The sequence below is a fragment of the Olea europaea genome, chromosome 4 (assembly GCF_002742605.1).
Source record: "Olea europaea var. sylvestris chromosome 4, O_europaea_v1, whole genome shotgun sequence".
NCBI lineage: Eukaryota > Viridiplantae > Streptophyta > Magnoliopsida > Lamiales > Oleaceae > Olea > Olea europaea.
In genome coordinates, this window is record NC_036240.1 from 11862007 (window position 1) to 11873410 (window position 11404).

Below are 11404 nucleotides of genomic sequence, written 5' to 3' on the forward strand. Positions count from 1 at the left end.
ATTATCGTAAACTCAATGCTGCTACTTGGAAAAATCATTTTTTCCTTCCATTTATCGATTATATAATGGAAGGATTAGTAGGGCATTCTCACTATTTTTCCTTGATGGATACTCTGGATGTAATAAGATCCCAGTAGCACTGATTATCAAGAGAAAACCACTTTCACATGTCCTTATGGTATTTTTGCTTACCGTAGGATGCCATTTGGTTTGTGCAATGCACTCGCTACTTTTCAGTGATGTATGATGGCGATCTTCTCTAACATGGTCTAGAAATTCATAAAAAACTTCATGGATGACTTTTCAGTGTTTGGATCCTCTTTCGATGAATGTTTGGAGCATTTGAGCTTAGTATTACAAAGATACAAGGGGGATAAACTTGGTATTGGATTGGAAAAATGTCACTTCATGGTACATTAGGAGATTGTGTTAGGACACCGTCAGCTAAAGGGATTGAATTGGGTAGAGAAAAATTCAGGTTATTAAGAAACTATCGCCATCGATGTCAGTTAAGGGTGTTGGCACTTTTCTAGAGCATGCTAGGTTTTATAGACAATTCATTATGGATTTCTCAAAGATTACGAAGCCCCTGTGTAACTTGCTAGTTAAGGAAGTTACTTTTGACTTCTCTGATAAATGCTTATTGGCTTTCAATACTTTAAATGAGAAGATAATCTTAGCACCAATTATCATTGCACTGAATTGGAATTTGCTGTTCGAATTAAAGTGTAATGCAAGTGATTATGTCGTTGGGCCTTATTGGGACAGCGTAAGAACAAAATATTCCATGTAATCTACTATGCAAGCAAAATCTCGAACGATGCACAACTCAACTATGCCACTACTGAAAATGAGCTTCTAACTTTGGTTTATGCCTTTAACAAATTCCTATCATACCTTGTGGGATCAAAGGTCATAGTCTACACTGATCATGATGCTTTAAAGTTCTTGATGACTAAGAAGGATGCTAAGTCAAGACTCTTTTGTTGGATATTACTCCTGTAAGAGTTTGATTCAGAGATTAGGGATAAGAAAGAAAGCAAAAATATGGTAGCAGACTACTTATCTCGACTTGAGCAAGAAGAGCAACATGAGTCAATCGAGATAAATGAGATTTTCCCAAATGAGCAAATGTTTAGTGCAGAATAGGCATCTTGGTGTGCTGATATCATAAATTATATGGCTAAGTCTAGCACTACATTGGATTATTCAAGTCGCTCCATGCAAATATTTTCAACATGCACGGAATCAACACACTTCTAGATAATATCTTTCACCGGCTCGACCACCCCCATACTTATCTTACAATATGGTTAAGTGAAAGAGAAATGGATATACAATTAACAAAAATTTATGCATAACTCACAACCTAGTTCAATCAATTCTAAATTCTCCATCAATCTAAAATTTTCTACATCTAGATAACAATTAATCATGACTATTATGCTCAAAGTAATTCAAAATCTTAAAATGGATAAGCAGTTTTTGAAAAAAAAAATAAAAAAAAAAATAAAAGAGGGGGCACAAATAGGGGATGACGAAACTTCCTCAATTAAACACTTGTGAAGAGGTACCAATACTTGAATTGGACTCAGAATGCTCTTGACGAACTTATGCAAGTGACCTTGTACATAATTTACTCCTAAACTTGTGAGAAACCATAGATATGTGGGACTTCAAAAATTACCTACAAAAAATGATAGCTAATTAAATAAAAACATGAAAATACATAAAAATAAATAAAAAGCTTAAAAGTTAAAAAGTTGGGTTGCCTCTCAACAAGCTCTTTTTTATAGTCTTTAACTCGATTTTGATCATTGAAACACTGGCACCTAAAGAAAGCTTTGGATGCCTCGTCCATTTTTCTTCTTTTGGCTTTGCTCCACTTTTCATTTGATCTCCAAACCTCGACATTGTCTTTTCAATGTAATAGCTAGGGATGGGGGTGGGCGTGGGTTGGGTTGGGTTGGGTCGGTTTTTTTTTTCCAACCCAAACCCTACTCATCACGATCGATTTGATTGAAAATCAACCTAACCCAACCCAACCCGATTATAGATTTAAATCCAATCCAATCCAAACCGTTCGGTTAGGACTTCAACCCACTTAAAAGAATTGGATCCGATTTATTTATTAAATTCGGATAATTTTTTAGAGTTCAAAATTACTTGAAAATCTCTGTTTTTTAAACACGTATACAATGAATTATTTCTAAAAATAATGTATAAATAAATTTAAAATTTATGAAGCATTTTTTCAAAAAAAAAAAAAAGAAAAAGAATTCATTCATTTCATCATCATGTCTTTAATTTTTACTTTATCGTCAAATAGCATTGCATTTGTACATAGTGTTCATGTGAATCACTCTATGTAAAGAAAATGAACATTTATAAATTATAAGTCATTCTCTTATCTTTACTATTATGTCTATTTATTTATTTTGCCTATCTTATATATTAATTTTTTTAATTCATCGGGTTGGGTTGGGTAAGGTTGGATTTTAATTCATTACCCGAGACTCAACCCAACCTCATATTCAATTTTCCAATTCAATCCAACCTAATTGAACTTAAAAAACTAACCCAAATCAATCGATTTCATTTGGGTTGAGTGGTTTGGGTTGGGTTATGCCCAACCCCAGTAGTATGAATAACCTAACCCTAGTAGTAGATTCCCATTCCATCCGATACAAACTCAACAATATAGATTTCTATCTCCTCATCGGGATTAATCACAAAATCAACTTCTATACAATTAATGAAATAAGAAGAATGTATGTTGATCTCATCTTCATTGATACCTACATCCTCGATCAGTTATTTTGTGATTAAGTTATCATTCACTTTAAGCCCTTCTACAATCGTTGATATTTCTTCGGATTGAATAATCAATCCACAATTGAAATCCATGGGCAATGAGAAGTTGGTCTCATTGACTCCTTTAAGTGGATTGTAAACCCATTGTTAAAATCCTTCCGAATACATGTAATCTCCTATAAGCATATTGCTTTCATCCAACAAGGCAAGTTTTTTGAAATATTTTGCCAGTATCGACTCGTTCAATAGGGGAGGACCATCTCCTACAAGCCTGACGTCCTCATCCCAATTGTAAGGTACTAAATCTCTTGCGAGGATGTATCCTTTATTATTTTTGTTAGTGGCTTATTTTCAACACCTCAAATATTTTCTAAACCTCAAAGTTTAGGCGTGTATAAACTGGTGTACAAGGACAAACAATTCCCATTACAATGCACCACGTAACAATTTTCACAACTTGGACATCCTCTAAACATATATTAATTGTCCATATAGAGATTTGTAATTGCAAAAATTTCGTTACTTTACCAAAGCTAGAATCTTACAAATATCTGAAAAGTACATGGAGGGAATACATACACAAAGTAGATTAACAATATGAGGGTTTGCCAAAAATTATAAAAAATAAAAACAAACAAGAGTAAATAAAAATTGTTAAAACTAAAATTAATTAAATTGGTAATCAAAGTAAAAACTTTTCTCGGCAACGACGCCAATAACTTGTTCACTTAAAGTGCATGCCGCAAATGCACGAGTCTTGTTCAAGTAATAAAGTATACTTTTTGAATCCGGATTGTCAATCCCTCGAAGAATGTTTACTTTAGATTATACAACTTTAATTAATTTAATTCTAACAATAAAAACGAACACACAATAAAATTAGATTTGGAATATAAGAAAAAATTAATTAAAAATCTACAAAATAAGAAAATATATAAATCTTGGGAATTTCGGAGGAAAACGTGGTTGGGATTCATGATTATGCTTAACCGTCACCTGATTAATTTCTCTACTAGCCAATTAATAAATTACTCATTTACGATGTTAGATCCGATTTTCCAATTTTGGTTAATTATCTCTCTCGAGCGAAATTAATCCTAATTGATTAGTTTAATTTACTATAGTTTTATATCAATTAAAACCAAACAATCGCATTAGATCTTTGTGAAAATAGCTTATTAGGTCACCTAGGGTTAGGGTACATCTCTATCCCCTACACAAATATAGGATTTTTACTATTTAGTCTAAAATGCACAATCTTCTCTCGAACGATGTATAAACTACTAAATATAATCATTCATTGGCCATGTAAATGAAAATGATTGAATAACAATAGTAAAAACACATGAAAATAAATAACTTAACATCAAATAGCAAATATTAAAATTAATTAAAGCTAGGTTAAGCTAATACCATAAATCACAACACAAATAACTTAGCCTATGTTATATAAATAATAGAAATGAGAATATTTTATACAATACATTGCATGTTTGACTAAATAATAGGAAAAAATACAAGGTTAGAAACCTCCCTTTTGTTGGATTTTTTAAGATGAAAATTCCTTGCTTTTGATTTCTCCCATCGTTCCCCAAAATCCAAGAAAAATGAAAGAGAAAAAGAAAGAAAAAGAAAAGAAAAATAAAGAAGAGAAGAGAAGAACAACGGTTAAAAATGGTGTCTATAAAGTGTGAAAATCGTCCCAGCCAAATTGCAAGAAGAAGCCATAAAGAAATTAAAATGTGCGCACTGGTATTCAAACTAAGGCACCCCTAGTACAAAATGAGGCTCGCACCTTAGTCCTTCGGTTGCTCTCAGTTGTCCAAAATTGGAGCTAATGCATGTGCCTTAGCTGTAGGGTTAGGTGTGCGCCTTACCTTTCATTTTCCTTCTCTTCAGTTTGTTTCCCCAAAGAATTGCAAGCCTGACCCTCGAACTTCGATTGTATCCAATTTTGTCCTTAAATATTGAATTTCTTTTCAATCAGGTCCTTCATAATTTACCACTCAGGTCCTTGAACTTTTTGAGTTGTACTTTGGTCCTCAATTTCACAATTTTGTATGATTTTGGTCCTTTTTTCCTCAATTTGCCTTGTTCTCATTCCATGGGTGATTTTTGGTCTACAAAAGCAAATGTTACTTAATTGTGAATAGAATTCTACTCATTCCATCAACAATAATTATATTTAAATATTAAATAAGTGTGTAAAAACACACTTATAAAGCGTCACCAAGACTGGATGTAGGATCACAAATTGTGATCTGAACTAGGATAAATTCTGTGTCTTCTTCTTCTTTGATATTTATTGATTTATTTCCTATCTACTCTAACAGAAACAGTTGTAATACCGCGTCCATTTGATCTTGTCTGTTCCCCAATGCACTTCAGATAAACGCCACAAAATATCCCAATAGCATGCTGCCAGCATTGAAGTGAAGGTGATCCACGTTAAATTTTCCCTGTAGTGTTATTTTTAATCAGGGCTGGACCTGATGAGAGGCTCAAGAGGCCTCCGCCTCAGGCCCAGATTTTTAGGGGGCCCAAAATTTTTCCCTTTCATTTTTTTTTTAATTCTTCTTTTTAATAGAGATGGGAGTCGAGAGACCAGACCTGGAGAGTGGAGACCGCCACTTACCCTGCGTCCCTACAAGATTCAAAAATCAAAACCCTTCTAAAAGAGGAAAGTGCAAAGGCAGGAGCAACCGGCCGGCGCCCGACGGCTACAGGCATGAGGCACGACTGACGGCTCTCTTCTCGCCAATGATTTCAGAAAATCAACAACCCTTAACCAGTTAACCCTTTCTGCAGTGCCGGCAGTTACTTGTAATTATATAATTTATTTCACATTGAGATTTGTGACTTTGCCTGTGCAGCTGTGATATGATCCAAGAGTCGAGCCCGACGAAGGCAAGTGCGAGACAAGACCCGTTGATAGTCGATGGCGGATCAATGACGCGATCAAGGGCAAAGCAAGTGAAACAAGCGATGGGATTGCTCGTTCAAGAAACCATTGATGGAACCATGTTCGGGACTCAAAATGGAGCAACTTTCATGTTCGGGTCGAAGACCGAATCATCTTGAATCAATTTGTTATCAAGCGACGAAAGCGGAGGCTAAAGACAACACCATGCGGCCGCACAGGCAAAACCATATCCGGCCACACACATGCATACCGAAAACTAAAAGTGCAATTTCAATTGAACCATGCGGCCGCACAGGCCAAAAATTTGGCAAATTTTTCAATTTTGGCAATTTTCCATATTTTGTTAGATTTTGATTCTTTTCCATATTTTGGAGATTATACTCGACTTTTGCACGATTTTTACCTAGTTTTTAAGTTTAGTATAAATAGGAATTTCCATTCAATTGTTAAAAAAAACCTTTGACATTATTGATATTGAATTAAAAGTGAGACGTATTGTCTTCTCATCATCGTTCTTCATTGAACAATTTCGAACTTATCAAGTGTTAACTTGTGGCGTTCAAACAACCGGATTTAATCCTTGGATTGCGTGATCAAAGGGTCTTTCAAGCATCGTTCTTGTTGGGTTTTTTGGTTCGACTTTCTTTTGGATTAATCCTAAACTCTTGGATTAATTTGGCTTTCTTGGATTCGTCAATCTCATTGTGGGTTTCATAGTCAACTTTGCTACGGAGTTCGCATCAGGCTGTGCCTATGCTTGCGCTTGCTGAAACAACTCTTTTTTATTTTCTCATCTTCATCAATTCATATGAGTAATGCTATTATGCATTTATGCTATGCATTAAGAGAAAATGAAGCTTATAAGTAAATTATAAGCTTAGCCAAACATGCTCATATGCTCTTTTGTTTCAACTGAACCTTTAGGCTTTAGTTTCTGCTTTCGCGTTCCTTTCCTCGTAGGCCGCTGGCTGTGAATTGTGATAGACTGATAGTGTGATGATAAGTTTGTTGAATTGGGTCGGGTATGGAGAACTGGAGAAGCCCTGACTCGTATTTTGGTGGGGCAAATTTAGATGGCATGATTTGCAACTGAATTTCCCATATTTGGGAAGGGTAGAAATGTAGAATTTCTTGCCTCATTCCATTTTCAAAGGGGCCTGTTTTCCCCACATCCACTCATTCAAAGTCCAAAAGATTAATTAACTAATCAAGAATAAGGACATGATTAGACATCAGAAATTAACAGTTTGCTTTAATTTTTCTATTCTTATTTTGTTTAGTAGCTTGAGAATGATATTGTTTAACAATATTTATTTAGTCAAGTAGGATTTTCTAAGGAAAATGCTTCTTCCATTGAACTTGTTAGGGATTTGCTATTTTAATTTTAAATATTACTTATCTGTGTAGATTTATTTCTTCTTCACAAATTGTAATAAATCTGAATTTTTAGTCGAACTCTAGTTTAATAATCACATTAGACAATATTAATGTACTAATATTTTTGGACCACTTTGGGATCCTTGCAGATTATTGATAGTTGTTGAGTGACTTGAATCAAATACCATGGCTCCTAAATATGTATCTGGAGCTCAAAAAAAGAAAAAGAGAGAAAGAGTAAAGGCATTAATTCGAAGCCAGACTAGAGATATGGAGAAGTACCTTAATAACAAGAAACAAAAAGAGAAGGAAGGAACGCCAAAAAATTTATTGATTGAGGAACAACAGAATCAGAATGATAATGACAATGTGGATGAACGGAAAGAGAACGAGGAAATGATTGAACCTGCCAATGTGGATGAATCGAAGCAAAATGAGGCAGATAATATTCAACATGAAGATTTAAATCAAGAGAATTGTTTTCTTTGAAGATCCCGAAAATTGGAAGGACATCCACATTGATCAAAAGATGAGGGACTTTTTAGTTGAAATAGGTCCAAAAAGAGTTGATAGCATCTTGTTTCCCAAAGATAGTCAAGGTAGACATTTTGAATCGTCACACTATAAGCGGCTACTTACAAATGGGCAGATAACTGATAGAAGATGGTTAGTGTATTCCATTTCTTTAGACAAGATATTTTGTTTTTGCTGCAAGTTGTTTAAAATAGAAAGAACGATGAAAAGTATTGGTCAATTGGGTAACGAGGGATATAAAGATTGGCATAATATGCATTGTCGCCTTACAAATCATGAAGTGTCTAAGGAGCATATAGGCTGCATGACTAGTTGGATGGAACTAGAAAATAGGCTCCAAACAAAGCATACAATTGGCCATCAACAAAGAAAGAGAGCATTGGAGACAAGTACTAACGAGGATAATTGCTATTGTTAAACGACTTGCTAAAAATACTTTGGCATTTCGCGGAGATTGTGAACAACTTTACGTGGAGAACAATGGACTTTTTTTGCAAATGATAGAAATGGTTGCTGAATTTGATCCAATAATAAGAGAACACATTCGACGTGCTCAAGCACGTGAGATTCAATATACATATCTTGGTCCTAAAATTCAAAATGAATTGATACAAACTTTGGCAGGCGAGGTGAGAAGTGCAATTGTCACAAAAGTAAAACATGCAAAATATTTTTCTGTCATACTTGATTGTACTCCAGATGCGAGTCATGAGGAGCAAATGTCTCTAGTAATACGATGTGTGGATGAATCAATGGACTCTTCGATGGTACAAGAATATTGGATTGAATTTTTGAAAGTGGACGATACATCAGGACTGGGACTTTTCACTGAACTTACAAATGTGTTAATGAATCTTGAGCTTGATGTTGACAATATAAGAGGTCAAGGGTATGATAATGAAGCTAACATGAGTGGGAGACATAAAGGTGTACAAAAAAGGTTACTTGAAATAAATCCTAGAGCTTTCTATACTCCATGTGGTTGTCATAGCCTGAATCTAGCATTATGTGACATGGCAAATTGTTGTTCTAAAGCTATGTCCTTCTTTGGAGTGATACAACGCATCTATATAGTGTTCTCTTCTTCTCCCAAACGATGAAAAAATTTTAAAGATAAGGTTAAAGGTCTAACACTTAAGCCATTGTCCAAACACGTTGGGAAAGTCATGTGGAAAGTGTCAAACCTATAAAAGAGCAATCTGTACAAATAAGAGACGCTTTACTTGACTTGGCAAACATTGCTGAAGATCCTAAAACAAAGAGTAAAGCTGAGTCATTAGCAACATATGAACTTGAAAATTTTGAGTTCTTACTTGATATGGTCATTTGGTATAAGTTGTTGCATGCTTTCAATATTGTGAGTAAATTTTTTCAAGCAGAAAATATGGATATTGATGAGGCCATCAAGCTTTTAGAAGCACTTATTTTGTTTCTCGAAAATTATAGAGAATCTGAATTTGCCAATGCCATGGATGAAGCTAAACAAATAGCAGTTGAAATGGGAATTGAAGTTGTTTTTCGAGAGAAATGTAATATTCGAAGAAAGATGCAGTTTGATGAAAGTGGCAGTGAAGAGGTAACACTATCAGCTGAAGAATCTTTTCGAGTTGATTATTTTCTCTTTATAATTGACCAAGCTCGATCTTCACTTCAAACTCAATTTGAACAATTTAAACATTATGAAGAGACATTTGGATTTTTGTTTAATTCGAAGAGATTAATGAGTATGGATGTTAACAGTTTGTTGAAATCTTGTAAGAATCTTGAGCAGTTTTTGAGCCATAATGGACATTCAGAAATTATTGATGATGACTTATGTACGGAGTTGTTAGTTTTGAAGTGCTATCTACCTGGAGAAACAAAAAAAGCAATTGATGTGCTAAATTACTTGAAGAAAATGAATGGTTGTTTTCCGAATGCTTACATTCCTTACAAGATTTTGCTTACTATACCGGTTACAGTTGCATCAGTAGAAAGAAGTTTCTCCAAATTGAAATTGATCAAGACTTATCTTCGATTAACCATGTCACAGCAAAGATTGAATGGATTAGCTATGTTGTCCATTTAAAATGAAATGGTTGAACAACTCGACTATACAAAATTGATTGATATTTTTGCCTCAAAAACCGCAAGACGAGTTGTATTTAAGTGATGGTTTAGAACATTTTCTATTTGATTATAATATAAATATTTTGAATTTCATTTTTATTTGTTGCTTTATTATGGATTTTATGTTAAAATTTTAGTTCCTTAAAACTCTTATAAATAATATGAAAAAAAAAATCATTGTTTGCTATGAAGTAGGGGCCCAAATGCTGAATCTCGCCTCAGGCCCCGCGAAACACAAATACGACACTGTTTTTGATGTTGATTTGTTCCATAACTTCCTGTGAGAGAATGTACTTTATTACATATGGAAGTACAAAGAAACAATGAACAGAAGAGCAGTTTTCTTCTTCTAAAAAATCTCAGTATTTATTTCTATTTTTTTAGAAGTTTCCCACCAAAATTAGTTTCTCGTATTGATTGGTAGATATATTTTAAATATTTTCAGCTTTCTTTTTCTTAAAAAATTATGGATAATGAAATTCAATAATAGATTCCACATATACTGTAGGAAAGATGGTACCTGAAGCAATTCATATTTTAAAAAACTTCAAAGGAGGGGAAATTCCACTTCTGAGTAGTTTGTGGTTAATTTATTTTATAAATACCGATAACTAAATAATTATATCATTGGACTTGATTTCGTGCAAAATAGGCCTGTCCATAGAAGATTTAGCAAAAAAAAAAGGAGGGAGGAAAAAAAACCCTTATTATAGTAAACGAGTACCTTACTCTTTTTGGTCGACGGAAGGATTACTTCTTTGTAATTACTGATCTCTTTTACAGATAAAGATGAATATCTATTGGTGTTTGATGATCCTGTCTATAAATTTATGAGTTCAAAATGTTTTTGTAAAAGCTATCAAACACTAATCAACTTAAGTGCTTGTTTGGCTCCCTTTAAAGTTCTGAATTGTTTGTTAAGTATCATTTTTCACCACACATTTATATTTTGCAAATATAGATTTCTTGGGCTTTTTATTGGCTTGGAATTGCTAGGATTTGATTTTCCATAGACCATTATTTTGATCTGTCTTGTAACTTACAAAAAATAAAAAATAAAAAAAAATAAAAAACTATGAGATTTTCGTGTTGGATTAGCATGTTTAGGGAATTTTTAACGCTTTATAACTTTGTTTAATGCTTATAGGTGTATCGTAAGTGCTCAAAAGAATTGAACATTGTAATTCTTCCACATACTTTACCTTCTATATTTTACGGGGAACATTTCATGCATCGTTCTTAGGCCATCTCCAGCGTTGCACCAAAATTTGCACAATTTTGCACCAAATCATGCACTAAACCAAAATTCATCTCCAATTATTGCACCAAATGAATAATATTTTATTATTTTATTCACTCTTTCGATTTTTGACAATGTATTCATTTAAAAAATTATTTATTTTATAACTATATAAATTATTAAATCATAACTTCGTTAAATTAACAAATATATTAAATTATTATTGATTACTAAATTATTCACATGTTTTAAATATTATGTTAAATTGACGAAAATAATTGATTATATTATTAGTTTATTATAAACAATTACGTTAAATTTATAAAAATAATTAAAAAATCCTTAATTATTATTAATTATATTATTAAAAATAATAAAATTTAATAATAATAATAATAATAATAATA

The 11404-nt window shown here is 33.2% G+C and overlaps 1 protein-coding gene across 1 annotated transcript; it reads left to right on the top strand.

Annotated features, from left to right (window-relative positions):
* Positions 1–8154: 8154 nt before the first annotated feature.
* LOC111393040 (zinc finger MYM-type protein 1-like) lies at positions 8155–9716 on the top strand. The gene is made up of 2 exons (XM_023018443.1): positions 8155–8575; positions 9028–9716. Exons 1-2 carry the CDS (start codon positions 8155–8157, stop codon positions 9714–9716), a joined length of 1110 nt encoding a protein of 369 aa, XP_022874211.1.
* The last annotated feature ends 1688 nt before the right edge of the window (positions 9717–11404 follow it).